The following is a 25588-nucleotide window of genomic DNA, read 5'->3' on the forward strand; positions in this document are numbered from 1 at the left end:
CTTGTCTGCTCTGAAGGGGTCACAGGTATATATTAGGGGTCCTAACGGTCCAAAGAATCAAATGATATCTTGAAAGCAAATAAACTTATCATGTGTTGAGGTGAGGTGAGGTGTAATTGGGTTTAACGTCGTGTCCAAGATTATTGCACTTATATAGCGACGTGCATGCACGTGTATGTGTGTGTGTGGCTGCTTGTACTAGTCCGGACTGATGCCGATTTATAGTGCTAGCTCACTGAGATACCATGCCGCAGTTTAACATGAATACCCCACTCAGACACAGTATACTGACTCCAAGCTGACCAGTCCTTGTTTTAGCCCCTTAATGCCGAGCGCCAGACAGGGTAACAACAAGTACAATCTTTTAACGTCTTTTTGTATGACGCGGCCCGGGATCGAACCCTGGACCTTCCGCTCTCCGGGCGGACGCTCTACCACAAGACCACGGATGGGGTCTCATGTGTTTAGGTTTCCAAATAGTTACGATCATTATTGATCAAAATAACCCAACAACATTGTGTAAACGCAGTTTGAAATTAAGGGGAGTTCTGGGATTCTTGCTTTACTCCGGGTAGTTGTGATTCCAGCCCCCATCCTGCATTAGATGAGTGATCATGGTGATTCCCCAGTCAACTTCATACCTTAGCAAATTAGAGAAATTAATTACTTACTTAATATTACTATAATTTATTGACTTTAATGCAGAGAAACTTGTATACCAATGTTTATATAAAAGAAGTAAAGCTTTACAATGAAAAGACAATAACCACTTGTCTGCAGTACCATAATATACTAGATTTCCTACTTGTGAAACTATGATTTAACATGTAAAGTTGACAGATGGTGGTTGCATATAGGTAGTGTTCATTGCCAGATGTAACTTTAACCCCAAATGTGACCAGTCTGGACACAACTCAGAGTAATGCATCTTCCCGAAGGCAAGAGAGTTAACTGACCAGTTTCCACCCTTGCCGAACTAGGTTGATATTATGGAGTTACATTTTGGCTGGACTAACGGGTCTATGCATAGTCCAATCAAAATCCTGCAATGAAATCGAAATTCGGTTCGTAAACTGTCATGATGAGTTCCATCGATTGCAGGATTTGCAAAGCATGTGCACTGCCAACTCGTCAACAGATATTTTCCAAATCTTCTCATGTTTTTAGTCAAGGTGCTTTCGTGATTTGATGCACTTCGCGATGTAAGACCCATTTTATCCCAATATAGATATTGATTGTCGATCTGATTGTCTTGACTGGGCGCTGCCATTCTGTTTGAAGCAAATGCAAGTGATACGAGAGGTGGAATCTGATTGGTCCATAGGAGAGGCATAGAGGGGATATAACTCGTAACAGCCACTGGTTGCGCTACGATCGAGCCCAGGAATTCCAGCCTCGTTCGGCAATGGTGGAAACTGGACTTTTAAAGTCAGTAAACTCTCTTGCTTCGGGAAGATGAGAGTCATGTGGCTGTCAATCTCATCCTAGTAGAACCAAGTACCAAGGTTGCTTAAAACATTACTCACTCTAACCTGATGGAGGGGCCATAAGCATCAATAACACATCATTTAACATAGCAATGAAGTACAGATTCATGTCTTCCTATAACCAACTTTGCATAGCAACGTTATCCATCTACACTGTACGACATACATTCAAGTGTAGTAACAAGCATTAGTATATAAGGACATGATGATAACACTTATTACATGATGGTAACAACAAAGTTGATAAAGCGTAATGTTCTATACTTGCAGGCAATCAGTGAGTTCATTATCAACATAAAGATTACAGCTAACACCAAAAACACAACCATTTCACTTGTTGATTTATCTTAAGAAATTAGGAATAATCAAAACAACATTGATCACATAAGGTAGCTGTGTATCTTGTGCGACAATGTCAAACATAGGGAACATACACTGAAATGTTTTTGAAACCATAAACAATATATTCCAAACTTCAAATTAACCAGACGAAGATGTAGATATTTCTTCATCTGAACTCCCAATATGTTGACATTAACACACATGAAAACATCTTAGACAGAGGGATAACTTCATAATCATAATCAGTCATTGCTATCAACTAAATTAGATTACATGAACATGTTGTTGTGGTTTGCTTATGTGTGTAATTCTTAATATTTCTGTCTTCCTAATGAAAATGTGGGATACAATTCATATCAAAATTTAGTCAAAAGGGAACAAATTAGCATACAACAGCACACGTGTTGTGAAAACATTGGTATTATGGCACAAGTGGCCTTACACCGACAGGACAGAACGTCATGTATGTTTGTGCATAAATGATTAAACTAATAATATTCGTATTCTACCTTTAGCAGCCGACGTTCCGCCGCCATTTTAGCCGGGCCTTTCAGAGTAATTTCTTCATTTTCCGGTTTATTTAAAAAAAGGTGATGTATATATGGAAAGACATTATAAAACAAGATCAAAATTATCCATTTAGTTAAAAAACGTCTCTTTGATTTACTATTTGATCATTTCCTGAAACTAGGTGCGCGCCGGTGTGTGCGGTCCTGCTTTCATGAATATTCATTTCTTGGCAACAGGGCAACGGGAGAAGTTGGTGAACGAATCATGTCGGAGGTTATTCACGTCAAAACTGAGACAGACGAATTTTGTCTAAAGGGAAGAACATGTGAAGTATCTTCATTTTCATTTATACCAAAAGAAAGAAAGAATCCACCTGAGAGGACGTACTTTGGATCAGAGAAGAAGGTGAGGTGGAAAGAAAGTTGCTCCCTAGTTGTTGTCATTGGATACAAAGGGTAGCCAGGCGAAATGGAGTTCTTTTGCCCTGAATAGTTTACGTTTAACAAATAATGGTTACTTTAACTTGCAAAATCCCTTAGTATCAGTATCGTGTAATTTTAACCCCCTCGTATTACGTTAGAGCTAAAATGAAGGAGATTCAAGGAAAGTCTGTACAATTAAGAACATTAATAATTGTCTTTGCAGATGCTAGTTATGTCGAATGAAGAATATATGATTTAACATTAACATAGAAGTACTTTCAGAAATATCAGCAGGTCATTCTAAGAAAATTGACCCTTTGGTTGGGTAGCCTTGTGGTTAAGGTATTCACTTGTCATGCCGAAAGGGGGTAGCCTAGTGGTTAAAGCGTTTGCTCGTCACCCCGAAGACCCAGGTTTGATTCCCGACATGGGTACAATGTGTGAAGCCCATTTCTGGTGTCCCCTGACTTGATATTGCTGGAATATTGCTAAAAGCAACATAAAACCATAGCACTCACTCATGCCGAAGGCCCTGGTTCGATTTTCAACAATGTCTGGAGACCCTTATACTGGTCATTGCTAGAATGTTGCTTAGGGCTGTGTCAAACCATACACAATCACTCACGAGATATCAGTACAGTTACTGTAATAGTCTATGTTAAAAAGGCATTTGGGTGGCTTATTTATCTAATTCACTATGAAGAGTTGTGTCCCTTGTGTGTGCCAGGGATCGAACCCCGTACCTGCCGCTCTCCGGGCGAACACTCAACCACTAGACCACAGAGGTAAACAGCGAATGCTTTGACCAGTAGGCTACCCCACCGCCCCTATTCTATCTTGGAATGCCAACAGGAACTATATGTGTGATCAACAATAATGGTTCTTTATTTACTCACTTCTTCATTCAATATAGGACAGCCTCCGTGGTCTAGTGGTAGAGATTCCGCCGAGAGAGCGGAAGGTCGGGGGATTGATCCCCGGCCGTGTCATGCCAAAAGACGTTAAAAGATGGTACTTGTTGTTACCCTGTCTGGCGCTATATATCGGCATCACTAGGGACACATGTGCATGCACGTCGCAAAATAAGTGCAATAATCTTTGACGCAACGTTAAACCCCATTTCACCTCACCTCATTCACTATATTTTGAAAATAGGGTGGTGACCTAGTGGTTGAAGCATTGAGTCATCACAACTAAAGCTACGGTTTGCCCAACATCATTACGTTGTAAATATACAATGAGGGGAGATGTTTATTGTGTTTATGTTAAATAACTCCCCCACATCGTTTAATTACTACATGGAATAGCAACACCATGTACATCCTTTTTGAGGATGTTTTGATTGTTACGAGCTCTAGAAATATTTGCCTATATTTAAATATTGATGACTTCCAGAATACAATCCAACCTCGGCAATGTCAAACAAGTTGATTTTATGAACAGGTGGGGGTTAAGTTTACTATTTCCTGGATATTATCACAATTTTTATGTCAATTATTTGTACCTCTTCTCCCAGTACTAACTGTCATAACTATCCCACATTTGAGTGCGATCGGTCAGCCATTGCGTTTATCTACATTGCCCAGCTACATCTATGGGGAATAACTCCCCTGACAATTCCCTATAAGAAATAACGTCATTTACGACGTCATCAAGTTGCAAGCGCATGTTCAAATCTCAAGAAATGATAGAATGATGTTTTATCATGAAACAAACCACCCCTTGTTCTTCATCGTTCTTTGCCATTAAGCTATCTTATGTCGTGTTTGCTATAGATGTAGTGTGTTAAACGCCTTATTGATGTGCCACACCATGATATAGCTGGACCTATACCAAAAGCAGCACGAAACCCAACTCACTCTCTACTGAAAATGGGGCGGAAGGGTAGCCTTGTGGGCGAAGCATTGGCTCGTCATGGTGACAGGCAGCCCAAATGGATGTGTATTAAATCATTCTTGGTGACCTGTGTTTGGATATGGCTGGAACTATGCTATAAGCTACCCAAATCAAACTCACTCACTAATGACATTTTTGTCTGGTATAGGGACGGTACTCCAATTCGACGTATGACCGCTTGTTCAAACAGAATGAAGGATATAACAACAAACTCCATCGGGATGACCGGGAACACGCCAAGTTAAGAGGACTCACAGTCAATGACGAGGTTTGATATTGTACTGGATAGAAATATAGAATACTAAACGAGCTCCCGTGTAATACCAATTTTATGAAACGAGTGAATAGCTGTGGTATCTCACTAGCGAAAGCGAGTCAGATACTATAACTATTCACGAGTTTCATAAAATTGGTTTTACACGGGAGCGAGTTTAGTATTTTATTTATTACTTGCCATTCATGATGTTTTTAGAATTATACTGTTGAATATGAATAGGCTGACACCTACACGATCCACGGCATAGTCCAATTGAGTTTAACAGAATAATATTTCAAACACGTCAAAAGTTGAAATGTATGAATTTAAGACCATACATTGGTCCACCTTTAGAATTGAGACGTCAGTTCAACAAAATTATCGTAGGGCTAAGACTATCGCAACTCACATACTTTAACTTAGACTAACGACTGTCGTTGCGCTACAATACGATCGCCTTGTGGAACGGGCCTTGCACCTCACAGTTTACAATCACGTCACAATACTCGATGACGTAAGTTGTGGAATTTTGTTGCAAGATCCATCAGCGAAACAATGCCACTAGACGTCAGCCTATCAACAAGGCTGCTGGGGTCATCGAGTGTGCATAAGCTCCTCTCAGTGATCTATCAACTCCATACGCAATGTCGTTGAATAAGCCAAGGGATGTTGAGAGCTTTCAATATTTGTTCGTGAAACGTGTTCCGAGAGTACATAAGCACGTGTTTTGTTATTACACAATGTGTAATACAGCTGTATGTTTAATAAACGGGTGATCTCTTCAAGGGCAAGTAATTAATTAACCTAGAAAGTCTGCTTGCCCAGCTAGTGATAGCATATATTATAGCTAAAATGGATAGAATTATCATTAAACCGCCTGCATGATATCAGAAATGAGCGGGCCACTGTAACATGATGTTGCCCTCATATTGTTTGACGATGGGCCATTATCACGTCTGTTGTTCGGTGACGTCATAGGATAGGTCATCTGGTTTGTTCTATGACGTTTCCATATTTGTAAAAATAGGTCAGTGACGTTCGTGTTGATTGCAGTAAATGTTTCAAAACCGATATTGTTGTTTCTTTTTATTTGATAACAAATTCCATCCATTTTAGCTATAATAACGGTAACGCTATTTTTCAGGGCATTAACATTTGCAGATGCCCTCGGTCTTTTCAACTGCCCTCCTTCATCGGGCAGTTAATAGAAGACCTCTGGCTTCTGCAAATGATAATGGCCTGAAAAATAGCATTACCCTTATAGGAACCATTTAAGGATCCAGATTGGTTTACAGGGGTTCACACATCCCTTACACTAAACCATCATGTGTAATAAATATAACATGGCTCTTAATCATTTTGTTTTTTTCATGAATATTATTTGCATTTTTCTGACTATCTTAGCATGTGTGTAATTTTTTTTCTTAACCTTTCTGATAACTAGTATCTTATTAAACATTTTCAATTGATTTCAAGGAAAAGGAAAAGATAGTCCCTACTCTTTCATCTTCTGAATACGGACATCGGCTAAAAATCCATGTGGATCATCCAGACAGAGCACATGTTCGCATCGGGTATGTCAACTCGGAGTTCTATCGACGCAATGGAATCACACCCTGAGTTGGCTGTTGCTGCAGGTGCAGATGTTGGTGTCCCTGCAGGTGTAGATGCTGCCCACATTGAAGAAACCCTATGTTGACTGAGATTTTATGTTCTGTGATACTGACTGAGTAACATGGTGTTTTAGTCTACAAAAAGAATACTGAAAATCACTGAAATACAAGAATTTAGATTCTTTAATGGCTTATTTTGCCCTGAAACTTATACAGTAAACTACGGTTATAACGAACTCAAATGGACCAATAAATTTAGTTTGTAACAACCGTAGTTCTTAAGAAGCACATGTTCAGCATATATACAGCAAATGCCCGGGACAAAAAAACCAGTTAGTTATATCCGTCAGTTCGTTATAAGCATATTTGTTATAAACAAAGTTTACTGTAGATCTTACTGATCCATACTGGTTCGCCCCAATTATGTTTCTAGGTTTGTCAGCACCGTACCCATGCTAGTGGGTTTCACCGAAGTGGTAAACGTCAGAGACCTGCATCACTTCGGGCTTTCCTCCCACATTAAGCTGTCACGCCGTGATATAACTGAAATACTGTTAAAAGTGGCGTTAAACCCAACTCACTATTGATCCATATCATTCCGAGCCCAACTTATTGAGAGACATGATTGTGGATTTGATTTTAACATTGATCTTTTAGTATTAAAAGTGACACAAAGAACTACATAACTAATTTCAAAGATACATCTGTGTCGTGTAATTTGACAGTAGCTGAATGTGACGTGAGAGAAAAAACTGGGTGCAGATGGTCCTTCCTTGACTTTATTGTTTCTCAGGTAGGCTTACAATTAAATAGTCAGGTACAAATAGCAGCAAATTATCTTTTTTCATGCCTTATCTAAAAGTGATGTTTCTGTTGTATTTGATGTAAAACCAATGATATTGTTAGGATTCTTTTGGATCAGGTAATGGGAACTGCAGTGTTTGTTCAGACTTTGGATATACTATTGTTCCATGAACATTTTGTTGAACACACTTGAAATAAACATGTTCTTCCCAACCTGGAGTCTTGCCCTACCGTGCTGCTCCTCGACCTCCCATGTATTCTCTAGATTTGAACTTCTGGTGTAAATAGTTATTTTGTAGTAATAACGTTTGTTGGATGCAATGTACATTGTTTATCAATCTTCAAAATATGAACAAATGCTCTGTGATCCTATTCTTTTTAAAAGTCTTTTTTAGTTATTTTATTTCAAGTTAACAATTTTTTTCTCTTTTTGTTTTATATTTCTCGTATGTGATTTCGTAAAGCTTTGTTTGCATCTCTGCGTGGGTGTTTTTAAACTTGGAATTGTGAACACATTATGCATGTTTAAACTTGTGATATACACACACTGTTATATACAAATCATTTCAGCATTAAGTGAATATTTTTATGCCAAATTATTTGTCTACATTCAAGTACAGCACTAAATAATACTGTCCATGTCGTGATGGGATGTCGGACATGTTATTAATTTGCAATAAAGTTGTTTGATTGCAACAGAATTTTGTGCTTTGTGTTTTCAGCAATGACAAAAGATGACATGAAATGGGGTTTGTCATGTTCAAGTTTATTGCATTTATACAGACGTGTGTGCATGTGTGAGTCTGTTTCCATCTGTACTAAATCGGGTTTTATAGTGCTAGCCCAATGAGATCCAATCCTGCAACGGATACCCCCCACACACCCTTTTTCTTTTAAAATCCTGCGATCATTACCCATAGTACTGGTTCGTCTTTTTCCAGATGTGAACAATGCAAGGTTTTATACCCGTTGTCAAAACATTCCAGAAAGACGTCACACATTGTACCAGTGTGGGGAATTGAACCCAGGCCTTTGGTGTGACAAGCAAACGCTTTGACCACTAGGCTACCCCACCAGTCCCGATTCTGGGAATCATTAAGCCACATGGGGAATTGAACAAAGGTCTGTCATCGGTGAATACGTTGACTCCCAGTGATGATGGGATGCCATCTTCCGCAGTCAAGAGTAATGACAAGAAATGGAGGACATGACATATAAAAATGTCAGGGTTTGTGTGCATACACACTGCCACAAATGGTATGCAAGTTGGTTGGTTTGTTGTTTAACGCTGCACTCCGCAATATTCTAGCTATATGACGGCAGTCTGTAAATAATCGAGTCTGGACCAGACAATCCAGTGATTAATATCATGAGCATCGATCCACACAATTGGGATTGATGACATGCATCAACCAAGTCAGCAAACCTGACCACCCGATCCCGTTAGTCGCTTTTTACGACAAGCATAGTCACCTTTTACAGCAAGCATGGGTTGCTGAAGACCTATACTACCCCGGAATCTACACAGATTGGGAATGCAAGTATAAGTACTCAACCAAATATACTACTCAAAAGAAGTTGAGGACCACTTGATTCTTTCATATCACTACAGTTTATCTGGCATGCAATGATGTATTAACTATAGTAATATGAAAGAATCAGGTGGTCCTTAACTTCTTTTGAGTAGTATATTTGGGCAGATATATTCTATTCATCTATACATCCAGTTGTTTGAGCAACAGGCCAAGGTAATCAGTGTGATCCACATTGCTAAAGTCAACAGCATAGGAAACTCCCCTTCTCTTCATTCCTTTGAATAAGAGCTCTGTTTAAACTAATAAAGTGTCCTAAACATTTGTTCCGGTACATTAGTGTAATGCACTTTTAGATGTGGTTGACTGGTCAGGGACAAATTTAAAAATATTCATGAACATATTTGCTGTAAGTGGGGGTACCAAGAAAAGGGAAACAGTTTAATTCATCCTGCTGAAGTAGTCTCATTAGTCCAGTGTGTGCATGCGTGCACGCTTGCCAGCTGACCAACTAAAATGCTCAACTATGATGGTAGAATTTGGGGGCTCATTTTCTTAAATTATTTTGCCTAATTGAAAAATCTGTCAATTATGTGACAAGTTATTCCTGTACTTACCTGTACACATGATATGTGCTCTCTGCCTCATGGCATTCATTCACCTGATGGAGTAAGCACATACTCCAAAACGTTGTTCCTCATAATAAAGAAGTTGACATCCATATATTCTCTTCCTTAAGTTATTCTTGGATGAATAACTTTCAAAACAGTGGGCATTTCGAAAGGATATTGACTTAACTTGCTATATTGCAGTTACATTAATTTGTACATCAACCCAAAGGGGATTCATAAATTCAACAGACCTGTGAAGATCTCGGGTAGAATAGGTCTTCAGCAACCCATGCTTGCTGCAAAAGGTGACCATGCTACTTATAAGAGGCGACATGGGATTGGTTGAGGGTCACTGACTTGGTTGATGCATGTCACTGAATCCCAATTGCATGGATCGGTGCTCATGATGTCAATCAGTAGATTGTCTGTTCCAGACTCGATTATTTACAGACCGCCGTCACATGGCTGGAATATTGCTGAGTGTGGCGTTAAACAACAAACATAAATTGATCAGTGGGGAAGGCTTGGTGACCGGGTTGATTGCATGTAATTCTATCCCAATGGTATCAGACTATCACTGGTTTGTCTTGTCCAGACTCAATAATGTTTGCCTCCTGTGAAATAGTTAAAACTTTCCTGACTGGTGAAAATAGTTGATGATTGGTATGAAATACAATGGGAGTGGGTGAGTGAGTTGAGTTTAATGCCGCTTTTAACAGTATTCCAGTTATATCGCGGCGTATCAGCTTAATGTGGGAGGAAAGTCCAAAGTGATGCATGTCCCACACGTTTACCCCTTCGGTGAAACCCACGAGCACGGGAAACATAATTGGGGCGAACCGGGATTCGAACCCACAATCATAGGTTTCTGGTGTGCCCAAGGGATGCAAATCAGCACAGCGAATCGCGGCGCCTTAGACGACTGGGCCACCTGTGCCCCCTGAAATACAATGGACATATTATTTATCCATCAAGTATCGCAACCGAAGATTGTAGTATCTCAGCATGAGCTGCTTCACCCACACTTATCTGCCTAAGCATTTCCATTGATTTGTACTTAATTCAGTCATGTCACTGCATGTTGGGTTAACTGAAGGAAGTTGTGATTTTAAGGACATTGGCCGGAGTGAAAGGTATGATTTTAATGACAGAAAGGTAGATGCAGCCAGAATACATTTCCTTCTGTAATATGCAGCCGACTCGTCTTGCATCATAACACTGGCTGTTTACTAGCGGGCAGATGACCACGGAGTACGCTGATAACTGTGTCGGATTAACGAGACTGATTAATAAGTGATTTCGGTAATGGGTCTAAATAGCACTGATTTAATTGGTTCCCATCATTAGTGTCGGATCAAGCCGATTGTCGGATCAATGAGACTTGACTGTACTTCAGTGAAGCACGACCATGGCCTTGTGCTTTCATCCTTGTCAGTTGAATGTGAATCAAAGAGCAAAGGGAAACAACTCTGCACGGCTAGTTGTAACCTTTAGAATACTGATCCTACAAAGTACGTCCTTGCAAACTTAAAACAAAGGTTCAATGCTTTCTAGAAGTTTGTATTTTAACTGCCTAACCTCACCCCTTGACCAAAAAAGGTCATGCTTGTTATAATGAAAAATTTAATATAAATCCACTTTGCAAAATCTACTTATTGAATATGATGATATTTAAAATAATTTGCATCCCATTCCTAGTGTGTTGTTTAGTACAGCATTCAGCAATATTCCAGCTATATGACAGTGGTCTGTAAATAATCGGTTCTGAACCAGACAATCCAGTGATTGACACCATGAGCATCAATCTACACAATTGGGATATGACATGCACATCTAGTATTACATCTATTACTGAAATACTAAAATAGTTTATGCAAATAAATGGGGATATAATAACAGTTATAGAATCGGATTTGAATTAGCATGGTACTTCCCTTTATAAAAAGATTTCTAACCACCACAAATATCACGTTTTCGTGTCATATTAAATCTGTATCACATTGCAAACAGTACTTATTGTCGTTTGTATCTCATTATCACTGGGTACTACAATGTGCTGATAATTTAATTTGTAATGGGCATGTTTCACTTTTATTCAAAGAATTTCGATCATGATTTTCGGATTAATTATTAACAACTAACAAAATTATTCCATTAGCATGATTCGTGATGATGTTGATGTTCTAGCAGGTTCAGGCGTGCTTATATTAAAACCTAATTTGAAAGTTGTGTAGACTAAGAGATAATTAGAAGACTAATAAAAATGAAAGAAAACGGAATTTATGTTTTTCGATTTTCATTTCACGATCATCAACTTCTTAACAACTGTTCAAACTTCACATTGTTACAAATTCCCAAAGCAAATGTCATTTCATGAACAAGGAATGTAATTTTAAGTCAACATTGCAATTTATTCAATTGACTAGGATCTTTAACATTCCTCTTGGAGGCATCCTGTTCAAAATAGTTGTACAAATAAATTGACAAGATTACATAAATTATGACACAAGAATCGACAATGAAAACATCTTAAAAGTCTAGTCCTAGGAACAAATGACGGATGACCAAGTACAATTTCTACCCTACTTGTATACACTTGTAATAAGTTGGAATAAATATCTAAAATATATGTGTTCAATGACACAGATGCAACAACTTCCATGACTCAAGGTATGGATTCAGAAAGAAATGTCTGCCCGGAGACAACATAATGAGAGACAAGAATATCTAGTTTCAATTTCTCTCATTTCAACTTATTAACCATCGCTTCTTTTACATGATGGATACTTTTCAAACAATGCATAGTTCTGACCTGAAGACATCCAATAAACCAGAGCACTGCTCTCCTTCACTGCAGAATAGCATGTGTCCCTAGGGAAACACCTCCCTGGCCCCCCAAGCTGACGGTATCCACGGCCGTAACAGCCACGTGTTGTAATAGACTGAGAATGTAGCCATTATATAGCCCATTATTCAATCTAATGTATTTTAAAAATAAATGGGACAAAATAAAAGTTTTCATTTTTAGTCCTCTGGACAAACCAATAGAGCATTGTGATTGTGAATGGAACTGATCAGTCCAACATTTGGTTTATGATAGAAATCACAATTTGTGATCAAGGTTTCAGATATATTTATGTTACATATTAATCTTATTTACATATCTGAACATGAACACTTGTACATGGTATATATACATACAAACAAACATGTCTGTAGTTACAGTTCCCGATGCATACATGGCAGGAAATCCAGCTACTTTAAGAATGGTGTTCCTGTCTTGATTTGCATAATTAACCTTTTACTAATCATAAATATCTGTCATCCATATACCCAAAAATCCAACACCACCTAACAGGGTATTAATCCTGAAAATGATCAGTCGTCACGCTTTGTCAATCAGATTTTTTGTTTGTTGTTTAACGCCCCACTCAGCAATATATAGCTATATGACGGCAGTCTGTGAATAATCGAGTCTGGACCAGACAATCCAGTGATTGGCATGAGCATCGATGTCATGCATCAACCAAGTCAGCGAGCCCGACCACCCGATCCCATCAGTTGCCTCTTACAACAAACAGTCACCTTTTACGGCAAGCATGGGTTGCTGAAGGTCAATCAGAAAGCAAAAGGGGTGTCACAATTTATTGTAGTTACCAAGAGTATATATCAGCTAGTTCTTCTTACAACATATAGCAAAACCCTAAAAATGGCAAATTTCTTCTAGTCCTTATGATACCTTAACAATAACTATTGGGCAGTTGGGCAAGGACTATAGACCTGTATATGCATTATTTCGGCTCCAGTTCAACACACACATTGAAGGTAAGAAACATAACTCAAGGCTACCACAGTGGCAGTTATACAAGAGTTCGAGAAAGAAAAGAGTAAAACTGCACCGGTGCACACATCTTCCCGAGGCAAGGGAGTTAACGGTAAAAGTCAAATTTCCACCCTTGCCAAACTAGGCTGGATTTATGGAGTTTCATTTCGGCTTGACTAATGAATGAATGCATAGCCCAATCAAAATTGTGCTATGTTATCGACATTCGGTTTGTAATTGCTGTGCAGATTTTGGTCATTTACAGGATTTGCAAAGTATGTGTACTGCCAACTTGGTATCAACAGATATTTTCCAAATCTTCCCATCTTTCTATTCAAGGTGTTCACATGATTGGATTGACTTCACGAAGAAAGACCCTTAATATTACAAAAACGAATTGAAGCAAATGCAAATGATGTGATGAGAGTTGGAATCTGATTGTCAAGAGGAGGGGCATAGAAGGGGTGATAACTTGTCATAGCCACTGGTGGCGCTACGATCAAGCCCAGAAATTCCAGCCAGGTTTGGCAAGGGTGGAAACTGGACTGTTTACAGTTAGGTAACTTCCCTTGCCTTGAGAAGATGCTGTGCACAAGTTACTTTCAATGTTTAGTCAATTATTGTAATTTTGTAAGGTCTGGTTCAATATCAACATTTATAGAAGAATTGTCTGAAATCGAAACATGTAATATTGAAGCTTAGACAATAACGCCATGGTGAAAAATATCATGATACACATGTAATTGCTCGTTAAGAATGCTGATGCATATTGTACCATGAGGTAATTATTACAATGTGTATTTAACCAGGTAAGTATGATACATATCATATTGCAAGGAAGATACGAATGGTATTGCGTGGTATATGTGTGGTATATGTGTGTGCTTGCTGTGACACCCCTTATATTACAGAACATGATATACTGATGGCAACAAGGAAACACATAATGATACAAAAGTGTCACTTTTATACTGTGCATTCAAGAACAAGATCTGATGCCAGTTCAATAAAACAGAACTATTAGTAGCTGGTGTTTTCAAGTGCTGTTGTAGCTGTTTCCACAAGCCATGGGTACTCAAGAATCTCACCAATGTGTCATTTGATATCAAATATCTCAACAATCATCAAGAAAAGTTTAAAACTCTGAGGCCTGCCAAGGAGTTTTAAACCTATGATGAGACAAAGGTGACATTCCATTTATTGTCCAAAAAACATCCTTCCAACTTTTTCAGTTTGTAAACAATAACCAGTGTCTCGAGTGCAAGCAGTACAGCTAACCAGCTTTAGTGTCAAGGTGATAAGTCATGTTATTTGCTCCTGACAATGGACCACAAAGCATTGTGACACAACCCCACTGTAGCTATAAAATATCTCCTGTGGAAGCCAGTTTTAAATATTAAAAAAACCCTCTTTTTCAGCACTTGCCCAAATAAATATTTCATTGATTCAATAATGAACTATTTAACATTGACAGTTTTCTTTCGTCAAGTGCCTCATATTTTCCCTGATTTGCACACATGGATGACAAACGTTCTACATGTTGATATATGAACCCGAACATTTAAAAAAAAAGTAGGGGCATTCTCATATTGTCAATCGAGCACAAAGGTGCAAGACACAACATGAACACCTCTAGTTTCTTCTTAAATGTCAAAAAAAAACAAAAAAACTCAAGCTTCTGGTTACTTCCCTGACTATAAGTGTGAGTGTTGGTGTTAAACAGTACCCAGTGGAACCTGCCACGTCAGCTCAACATGGGAGGAAAGTCCAGTGTCCCACGCTGTAAACAGTTACTTCAGTGAAACCAAAGACTTTCCTGCCTGCTCATTGTGTCCAACCAACAACCAGCCAAACAGAGGAACAACTCAGTACAAATACTGTACTTGCCCAAAGGATGCTGGGCAGATTCCTGTGGGCAAGTGGTTCATGCTTTCCCTGCACAAGTTGACATCAGATGTGTTCCTGATTTGTGTTATCATTATTTGACTTCTAAAACTGCCCCTCAAAGACACATGGAAACATATTGCCTATGTCCATTTGAAATCTCAAAGAAAAAAGCTAATTTTTCCACCCCCTCAACATGTCTGGATCAAATGTATGAATGAAGTCTGTTAATCACAAAAGTTTCGAAATTCATCGCAAACAAACAGTTGCAAATTGAAGTAGTTTCCATCCATCCTGGTAATGACATACATCAGATATTCCTATAGAATAGGTAATCGGAAAAATAATATCTAAAAAGTGTTGAAACAGTTTCAATCTACCCAAACATTACTTCTTTCCAATATTGTATTATGCAGATCTTCCATGTTGTCGTCATAAGGCAGCAGTTTAATCAAATCGCAAGTAATAATCTGTATGGCATTCTTGATCCCACATTCAAACAAATAAGTACATGAAATGTTGAAAAAACAAGTAACAGGATGCTAAACAGACAGAGATAAATGCGTTTGTCTGTCTGCAAAGGTACAATTGTTTGACCAGTTCAAAAACATTTGATTTCTCTCCATTTCAAGAATACACGAACCGTCACATTACCACCAACACAAAACTTGGTAGTTTTAAATATGCGTACGTTTGTACACTGGTCTCATTGTCTTGGTGAGCCTGGCTCATGGACATCAGTCCTTACTCTCCTCCCCTTTTCCCTTATCACTTTTAGAGTCCTTGCTTGTACTCGCACTTTCCTTGTCGTCACTTTTGCTTGCTTCTGTTTTAACGTCAGATGTCACAGTACTTTCCCCTTTCTCTGGCGATTTACTTTCCGTCTTGTCAGATGCAGATTCACTTTTCACCTTTTCTGTTGACGATTTTTCATCTACTTCAGATGTGATTTTACTATCACTGGAACTGTTCATGTTTGGGCTTTTCTTACCTTCACCTATATCAACTTTGTCACCTGCAGACTCCCTTTTCTTATCTGCATTTTCCTCCTTCTCATCATCATCACTAAGCATCACAACTTCCTCCTCCCGTACTGCTTTCCTGGCAGCACTTTTGTATTTCTTTGTCCTAACAGTTGACACAGCTGTAGCCTTCTCCCCTTTGTCTGTCTTCATCCTTTTGGTTGCAGGCTCATCATCATCAGACAGTTCAATGGTTTCAGCGGTCATCTTTTGCGGTTTGGCAACGATGGGGTTCTTGATAAACTTTGCTGTTATCTTCGCATCTAACCTTTTTAACTTGATGGAGAGCTTGCGAAGATGCTTATCTCGAATGTGTTTAACATGGTAGGCCGGATGGAAACCCTTCTCTTTGCAAATCTCGCAGTTTCGCAGGCCAGATGGAGACTCCAGGCATGTGTGCCGCAGCAGAGACTCTTTGTCTGCTACGACCATGCCACACTTCATACAGGTGTGGTGGACTCGCATGCAGTGCCGGGTCAAGTCAACATTGCGGCCAAAGTTGAGATTACACAGCACACATACACTTCCTTTGACCAGCTGGTTATCATTCTTGCCACTCTTTGGAGTCGTCTTGGGGTTGGTAGGCCTTGGCTTTGCTTGTGGTGGGGTATGGGCCGATGCATCAGGCTGCGAGCCAGACTTGACTACGACCCCATGCACTGCTGCCATGTGGCTCTCTACAACACTCTTGTTGCTGCATTTGGTCCCACAGAAAATACATTTGCACTCTCTTAGGAAGTTAACAAAGGCTTTGTTGTGCACAATCTTCATATGCATTAGTATGTTGGGTACTCTATGCAGACAGACGATGCATTTGCCAGCAACCCCTCCAGACGAGTCTTCTTTGTGGACATCCAGATGTTTTTGCAGACCTTGTGCTGTCCAGAAACGGGCGAAGCATGTGGCACAATACAGTGGGGGGTGGACACGGTCAAACACACCATGTGGCATGTCAATCCGGTGAGCATAGAAGAAGTGGATTCTCAAAGCCGTCCGATCCTTCACATAGCCACCGCAGATCTCACAAACTTCAAAGCCAGAGTTTGGTTTGGATGCAGAAGAGCCCTTGTCCAGGACATGGGTGTTCATGCTGATGATGTTGTTAATCTTGGTCGAAACATTGGTGTTTGGGGGTCTGATGTATGTTACATTCGTTTTACCTTTCACTGCAAATTGCTGGGCATTTTGACCCCGGAACAAGTTCACATTTGGAGCACCCGTTCCTCGAGCCTGGAACGCTGTCCGAGACTGTCCTTGTCCAAGTTTGGCCAGCAGAGCTGGATTCTTGAAGGCCTGAGTGTTGACCATGGGACCCTTGTTCATCTGACCGTATGGAATGGTCTTAACCACTTGGTTGCCGCTTTGTATCACCTGACCCTTTGGCATGATTGGTGTGACAGCTCTCTGTTGCTGCTGCTGCTGTTGTTGTTGCTGCTGCTGTTGCTGCTGTAGGCGGTTCATGTTCATCAGCATTGGATTCTTGTAGAATGTTTTCTCCAGGCAATAATTAATCTCAGGGCCAGGCATCCATGACGGGTGGAGATTCAAATTCAGCTTGAAAGTTTTGATACATCTAAACTTGTGTTGTGTAAGCTTGTTTCGCAAGTTGTTTTCATATGGACAGAGATTGCACTCCCAGAAAGGTGGTTTTTCTACGAATCGAGCCTTCGTACTATGTTCAGCCTCCATGTGGAAGGTGAAGGCCGAGCTGTTGCGGGTTTCAAAATCACACCAAGCACAGCGTAAGTCGTTCTCCGTCATGTGTGGATGTTGCTTGTGCCAGAACATCACATTTTCAGATTCTGTCTGAAATCCGCACTTGCACTTCTTTGACAAAGATAGTTTCACAGGTCCAACCTTTTCTCTAAGTTCTACATGAACTGATTTCAATTTATGGAAATCTTGTTTCTCTTTGTCAGTCAGCTTACCTTGGTTGCTCCTCCTATTCTGAATTCTTACCAAGTCACTGTAAACTGACTCCTTCACAAGATCTTGTCCAAAATCTCGTAGAAACTTTGCAACAGAGCCCAGCTCGGAATCAGCTTTCAGCTTAAAGTTCTTGGGTCTGTGATAGATACCTTGTTTCAGTTCCCACTTGACAAGCTCAATCATCTCGAAGCTATTACTGGGCGGACGAAGATCAACCTTATCAACCTTGCTTAACTGTTTGGAAGAAGTCACTGACGTCACAGCGCCCGACTTCTTAGAATTTGTGACCCCAACAATGGATATCCCTGGGGTGGTTTTAATGCTGCCTTTCTGTGCTGCAGTGGTGAGCATAGTGGACATGACAGCAGACGCAGACCCGGCCTGTAGCTGTGGGTATAGCACCACCCCTGCTGAGTTGAGAGTCAGACCCTGAAAGGATGTTTGTGGCTGGGACAGGATAACTGATCCACCACTTTGTGTAAGGATGGCATTTTGTACAGAGGGGATCACCATCCGAACAGTTGTCTGCTGATTGGGTAGTATACTGGCTCCAAGGAGGGACAGGGGCTGGCCGACATTGTAAGCAAGGGGAACTACCTGAGAGGCAGGTTTGAGAGCAGCTGCAGGAACACTTACGGACCTCTCTGTGGCCACCTTAGGTGGCTCTTCCTTCTTAGACTTCTTTTCAACGATCATGTCCTTGTAATCATCATCATCAGATGTTTCAGCTTCTTTGTAACCATTGGAAACAGATTTCCTTTTTCGTAGATTCTTAGGGGGAGAAGCTTCTGTTCCAGCTTTTTCAGTAGCTTCTGCTGTGGTCCCTTTACCAGAATCTTTACTGTCGCCTTTCTTTGCTTCTTCACCCTTAACAGCATCTGATTTCTCTTTCACAGGTTCAGCTTTGTTATCTCCCTTGGCCTCCCCTCCTTTATCAGTTTTATCTCCATCTTCTGCAATAACTTCCACTTTATCCCCTTCTGTATCGGCTTTCTTCCCACTGTCGCCATCTGACACGATCTCCAAATCTGGATCGGACTTTTTCACTTCATCTTTCACATCAGCTCCACTCTCAGCATTGCTTCCATCCACCACAGTGGCACCATTTTGTGTGGCACTGTCACCTCCAGCAGCTGGCATCTTTTGGTCGCCACTGATGCCAGTCTTCTCAGAGTCATTGACATTCTCACTATCAGTCTTCTCCAGTTTTTTAGCTTCAGATTTGGCAGCACTGCCTTCCACTTCCATGTCACCTTCCTGGGAGTTGCCAGTGATCACGTCATCACCTGCCGTCTTCACACCTTTCTTGACCTGGACAGGATCGCAGTTTTCCACGTCCCCATTCTGGACAGGATTTTCAACCTTTGTCTCACCTTTGGCAGCATCCATCTGTAACACAAGTCATTCATTAGCTTAACACAATGTCATTCATTAGCTTAACACAATGTCATTCATTAGCTTAACACAATGTCATTCATTAGCTTAACAATGTTATGGATGACATATTTTATTACTGTAAGACTCTTCAACTGATCGTTTCAGTGAGTTGTGTTTAATGCCGCTTTGAACAGAATTCCAGTCATATCATGGCATGTCAATTTAATGTTGGGGGGGAAAGCCTGAAGTGATGCAGGTCTCAGACGTTTACCACTTTGGTGAAACCCACGAGAACAGGTATGGTGCTGACAAACCTAGAAACATAATTGGAGCAAACCAGGATTCGGACCCACAGCCATTGCTTTCTGCCTCAGAAAGCATGCCCAAGGAACATAACTCTGCACAGTGAAAATAACTGGGCCACCTTTGCCCCTGCCCCCGTATTATTTCAGATGAGAACTAAGCTTGAAAACTGGTTGATCAGGTAGGTGATAATTTCTAAGAAAAAAATATAGGACCAGTGGACCGACACTCAATCCACACATAAAAAAAATGTTTCGTTGAGGGTTAATGAGGTCACGAAAGACTTAGCATCAGGCAACCCACAAGACCATGCAAAATAGCTGACTGAAAATATGATTCAATTCCTTTTTATATATATATATAAACACTCCCAACTCAGAATATGCAAAATTGCCTTTCAAATGTGATGGATATAAGGTATTAAAGACTATGTGTTGTAAGAAAGAAATATTCAATTTGTAACCTTTGAATTGAGTAAGGTTTAACTAAAAGTTAGTAATTATAGTTTGACCCCAATCAAAATGCAGAATACTATAAAATAGTGAGAATATTGATCTGTATCCGTGTACAATGCCTAATACTGAACCAGAGCACACAAGTAAAAGCATGTGATGCCTATTTCAGTGGCACCACAAACATGCAGTGCGAGGTGACAATAAGGGGAGATAATATAGGTGTTCTTAATTATTTCCCCTTGCACATGAACAGCTCCTCAGGAAATACAAAGTCGGGAAACTCAGACTATCACTGACAAGTGAGCGAGTTGGGTTTAACACAGCTTTGAATAGTATTCCAGTTATATCGCGGCATGTCAGCTTACTGTGGGAGAAAAACCCAAAGTGATGCAGGTCTCAAGACGTTTACCACCTTGGTGAAACCCATTAGTATGGGTATGATTTCTGACAAACATAGAAACATAATCAGGGCAACTGGAATTTGAACCCACAAACATAGGTTTCGGTAATGATCAGGGGAAGCAACACCACACAGTGAATTTGCGACGCCTTTAACAACTGGCTACTCATGCTTACCCCCACCCCGAGACGAGTTTGCTATACTGGTATCAGTATTATTACATGATCCTTGTGCGAAGAAGGGATAGTCCCACGCCACTACTTTACTGGGTCATGTTTTTCACACAAGAATAATACTTGTAATTAACACCTCCGACCTTTTCATGATCCCTCCTCTGGAATTCACGCTCAGAACAAATGACTGCAGTTATATCAGCGTTAGAGTGAGTGAGTATGGTTTTACGCCGCTTTTAGCAATATTCCAGCAATATCACGGCGAGGGACACCAGAAATGGGCTTCACACATTGTACCCATGTCGGGTATCGAACCCAGGTCTTCGGCGTGACGAGCGAACGCTTTAACCACTCGGCTACCCGACTGCCCCTATCAGCGTTAGAAAGTGACACTAGTCCTTGCCAGACTGTCCAATAGTTAAGGTATCAGAAGGCCTAGTAATTATTTGCCGTTTATAAGGGTTTTGCTATATGTTATCATTATGAGGACTAGGGGACTAAAACTGTCAGTTTCTATCACTGTATATAGCATTTGTAATTAAGGGGGAATCCTGGAATCCATACTCTCTAAATCGTAATTTTTAAAATGAGGGTTATTACAAAAGACACCTGGGCTTTCATGCTTAATTTTGAACAGTCATATTTGTGCCAGTTCTGCATTACCGATAACCATGATATTGATGACAATTCTGGATAACAATATTCTCACATTATTTGAAATTTAATTTACATGATGCTATTCAGCTGTATGCAAGCTAGCAATCTTAGTATATCACATATCCCATCTCCTATTAATGTTAATACAAATCAAACAGCTGGTCTAGGTTCTCTGTAATCATACTGTTGTCTCGACTCCATATACATTATCTTAACGCTGCAACTGGCACCATCTTTAATTTGGTATAAAGCATCTTCCTGAAGCAAAGTCCAGTTTTCCACCCTTGGCGAACTAGGATGGAATTTCTAGGCTCAATCGTAGACCCACCAGGGGCTATAACGAGTTATGTCCATCCTACTGACCAGTCAGATTCCATCTCTCATATCTCTTGCATTTGCTTCAGACAAAACAGCAGCGCCCAGTTAAGTTCTGCTCGATAGTCAAGATCTGTGTTGCAATAAAACAGGTCTTACCCAGCGAAGTGCATCAAATCACGCGAGCACCTTGATTAAAAACATGAAGGAATTTGCAGAATATCTGTCAACGCCCAGTTGGCGGTATACATACTCTGCAAATCCTGCAGTCAACTGAAATCAGCACGTTGAAATCCATGTTTACGAACCGGATGTCTAGTTCAATACGCGATTTTGATTAGACTATGCATGGACACATTAGTCCAGCCAAAATGTATCTCCATAATTGCAGCCTAGTTCGGCAAAGGTGGAAACTTGACTTTAACAGTCAGTTAACGTCCATACCTCGGGAAGATGGGTATAACGTGGAAAGGGATCAAACAACAGATCTTCCATAATCTTACTATCTATTAGACCTGGGAGGAAGTTGCAACACTGGACTTTATGGTAAGTCAGGCAAGCCTTGCACCCACATGTTAATGAAACTCATTTTGCAAAATTTTATAAATTCATGGATACAAATATGTCATGGTTAGCCCTCCCACTGCACTCTCAGTTCCAAATTCAATTTAGCACAGATAAATCTACACAGGGATTTATCTTGACCTTCCAGAGGCCCACAGACAGCAGCAAGTGTCAGAAAGAACTCCAAACTTGGAACAATGAATTTCCCGGTTCTTGTTAATAATAAGACTTTGAACTTAGTTTACATTATTGCATTGAACGCAATTATAAATACATCTGAATTAACGAAAATAATCATTAACAATCCAAAGCCTGAAAAAATGAATTATTAATATTATTCAAATTTGGTTCAGAATCCGAAATAAATCTCTGCTACGGATTACCTGGCTCTGTATTGATTACAAATGCATGTTTATCTCATATGATAATAACCATATGCTTTTTCAAGCAACTGAAATTGTCTTGGGTAAACCCACAGCTCAGCTGTCCAATCCCTCCCCACCTGACTGATCAGTTGATTGTCAACCCCACCCTCATTGTCAGAATAGATAACTCCCAATAGCCATCAAATAGAATTACATAACTGAGATATGCTTTGGAGGAAAGACTTCAGCCGGTTTCCCCCCTCCAAAGTTATATATGTATGCATTGCCGCTCAATCCTTTCAATGATATATATATTTGAGGGGGAATACAGGTGGAAGTTTTACCAAGGCTTGCCACCAAAGTTTATGATGTTGGTATTATTTAATTATACTACCGATAGCCATACTAAAATACATTTCCCAGTTTCTATTTCTTAAGAATAAAAACGTTACCAGTGTAAAACGCGATACTTTGATCAAATCTTGTTCCTGAGTGAGAATATACAAACAATATTTCTAGATGAAAATCTCCCATGAAATGTGGAGTTTTCTTTGATCAGTCATTGTTGCACGCAATCTTCAGCGGGTATGTTAAAATAAAATCCCCTATCACTACATTACAAATACTATTATCAAAATACTAAAACAGTCAAAAAGGAAAAATCAATCAAGTTTTAAAAATTAGCATTAAACTTGAATATTTAGACTTTATGATAATCATATTCAATATTTCACATTTGTGTTAAATACTGTGGTGCCGCGAAAAATACCTAGATCTACCAACCTACACGAACTTCAAAAACTATATTTAACCGCAACATAAGAAGACAAACATGTGGCAATCACGATATGTTTAAATTAATCAGAATAGTTGTTTCAAAATAATATGATTATCTTAGTCCAGCACATGTTCAATATCAGCGACCTGAATGAGTCTCGTCCGGGTGTGCACTTCCTTCTCGACCAGAAAACAATGCCCTAATTCACCAACCCGCAGAAACATTACTTCTAGTTGCTAATTGAACAATGCTTCCAAGTCTAATCTTGATATTCTATTTCATTTGTATTTAATATTTGTTAAACTAATCACATAAACGACACGCCAAGTCGCGTTATTGTAGGGGCCGTCGGAAGACATTTCTCAACATGGCTCGGTTATCCGCCTTGCAGGGAAAAGGCGCGCGCCGCGAAGCTTTGCTGTGTTCATAGCTACCGCTGAATATGTGTTATATTACCCCAATCATATACATTGGGACTTCATAGAGCCTGTTTATACACTTATTTCTAACAATTGGTCGGATATATGTGAATACTCACTTTTCAAGTCAGTGATGTGAGTGTGTAGGTGATTTTACAGCTCCGTACACCGATCCGCCATTCGGTTCAGGAATCAACCATGATACTCTCCCGCATTACGACAATCTATCATGGCGGCCAACTGGTCACGTGGTACAGTTCGCCCCACTAGCTACGTCATACCCGGCATGCATAATATGGTATTTCGACCAATCACGGTTCTTCTGTACCACCACGCAGACGCACACGTTTTGTTACCAAAAATAGCCTACAGTCGGGCAAAGTAAGATGGCCGCCATAACCCGGCCGTCCTCATTTACATATTCGTGACGTCACAAACCCGAGCCTATCAGCGTCAAACGTGTGGGTGAAGGCCAAAATGGCCGCCGTAGCCGTTTTCACGTTCCGCACACGCCAAAATCCCCCTGGACGACGCAATAAGGCGTATCTAATTGGTTTGACGTCAGACTGAAAGACGTAAACCCGAAATTCACGTCAACCTGCGAAGCCTCTATCATTTATTCAACAACGTATGGTAACGTTGCAGAAAAATATCCATGCGAAACGACGTCAAGGCAAATGAACGCCAACCAGTGTGTGCTGAGACACTTAAATGTTATGAATTACGGTACGAATTTAACGTAAACCTCTTCCAGGCAGAGATACGGCTTTCGGGCGCATACTGGTTTATCGAGTAGTCTGGTTTCTTTGTTCAGTGAATTGAATTGATATCAATAATCATCGTGTCACACATTAACACATTCAAACACTCCCGCCAGAGAACTTAGAAAGGATACAACACTGCTGGTGAACTCAATAGACGGACCAGACAGAAGACATCACAGAGGCGGATTGTTCTAACATCCATGCATGTGGTTTCCTAACGCCTCACCTCGGTTGCCACGCTATTGCAAAAGTGCGTTGACGATGACATTGCAAGAAACCAAGAATAGATAGGGTCAAAATCACGTGCCAAGATTTCTCATGACGACCTCTTTGGCTTGGAATTCTGAAACCGTTCGTCGGAGCTTGTTTTCGCACATCAATGTATTATCATAAGACTACTGATCATACAGGCGACTGCAGATGTGCGATGCCTTGTCTGAAAAGGGGAGGAGAATGCATGACACTGCCTGCACATGGACAGAGACCATATACCGATATATGGTCTCTGACATGGGGTTGGTTTCTACGCCTCTCACAAGCCTACGTTAAATTTGGGACCACCAGTCACCGAAGTGTTTACCATCTCTAAGGTAGGTACATTATAAAACGTCTGTCAGTGGGGCTTACGGTTAGAATAGGAACCCTACCAACCTATGCTGGTCGTAAGATTCGACCAAGTGGATCACGTGATCAGACTCCACCCTTCCCTGATTGCGTGTCACCGTACGACGTGAATCTTTGCTTACAATGTCAATTACTATATTGTTTGCATGGTCCAGACTTGATTATTTACAGGCCGTCGTCTTTAAACAACAAAGGTATATGGTTTAACATACTGATATAGTTTGTCTTGCAGTGGTCATGGACATTTTATACAACTAAAGTAA

At 40.2% G+C, this 25588-nt stretch overlaps 3 protein-coding genes across 3 annotated transcripts in view; 1 reads left to right on the forward strand and 2 right to left on the reverse strand.

Annotated features, from left to right (window-relative positions):
* The window catches only part of LOC139454085 (RING finger and SPRY domain-containing protein 1-like), a 63375-nt gene extending 61004 nt beyond the window's left edge, over nucleotides 1–2371 (reverse strand). Inside the window, exon 1 of the mRNA XM_071235581.1 lies at nucleotides 2339–2371. The gene's annotated coding sequence lies outside the window, so the exon portion shown is untranslated. The remainder of the gene's footprint in view (nucleotides 1–2338) is intronic.
* A 196-nt stretch (nucleotides 2372–2567) lies between these two features.
* LOC139446802 (cilia- and flagella-associated protein 90-like) lies at nucleotides 2568–6963 on the forward strand. Its single transcript, XM_071228137.1, has 3 exons — nucleotides 2568–2744; nucleotides 4806–4925; nucleotides 6390–6963. The coding sequence occupies exons 1-3, from the start codon at nucleotides 2604–2606 to the stop codon at nucleotides 6531–6533; spliced, it is 405 nt and encodes a 134-aa protein (XP_071084238.1). The 5' UTR covers nucleotides 2568–2603; the 3' UTR covers nucleotides 6534–6963.
* A 4795-nt stretch (nucleotides 6964–11758) lies between these two features.
* On the reverse strand, nucleotides 11759–24209 carry LOC139454086 (MOG interacting and ectopic P-granules protein 1-like). Its single transcript, XM_071235582.1, has 2 exons — nucleotides 24057–24209; nucleotides 11759–19520 (listed from the first exon to the last, which is right to left on the reverse strand). The coding sequence occupies exon 2, from the start codon at nucleotides 19518–19520 to the stop codon at nucleotides 15918–15920; it is 3603 nt and encodes a 1200-aa protein (XP_071091683.1). The 5' UTR covers nucleotides 24057–24209; the 3' UTR covers nucleotides 11759–15917.
* Nucleotides 24210–25588: the final 1379 nt, after the last annotated feature.

The sequence above is a fragment of the Haliotis cracherodii genome, unplaced genomic scaffold (genome assembly GCF_022045235.1).
Source record: "Haliotis cracherodii isolate W230 unplaced genomic scaffold, xgHalCrac1.p SCAF_10, whole genome shotgun sequence".
Lineage (NCBI taxonomy): Eukaryota > Metazoa > Mollusca > Gastropoda > Lepetellida > Haliotidae > Haliotis > Haliotis cracherodii.

Excerpts from the sequence above, each read along its gene's own strand:
- LOC139446802 (XM_071228137.1), top strand. The coding sequence starts at position 2,604 with ATGTCGGAGGTTATTCACGTCAAAACTGAGACAGACGAATTTTGTCTA. Across the intron at positions 2,745-4,805 it reads ACTTTGGATCAGAGAAGAAG|GGACGGTACTCCAATTCGAC; the intron begins GTGAGGTGGAAA and ends TGTCTGGTATAG. Across the intron at positions 4,926-6,389 it reads GACTCACAGTCAATGACGAG|GAAAAGGAAAAGATAGTCCC; the intron begins GTTTGATATTGT and ends ATTGATTTCAAG.
- LOC139454086 (XM_071235582.1), bottom strand. The coding sequence starts at position 19,520 with ATGGATGCTGCCAAAGGTGAGACAAAGGTTGAAAATCCTGTCCAGAAT.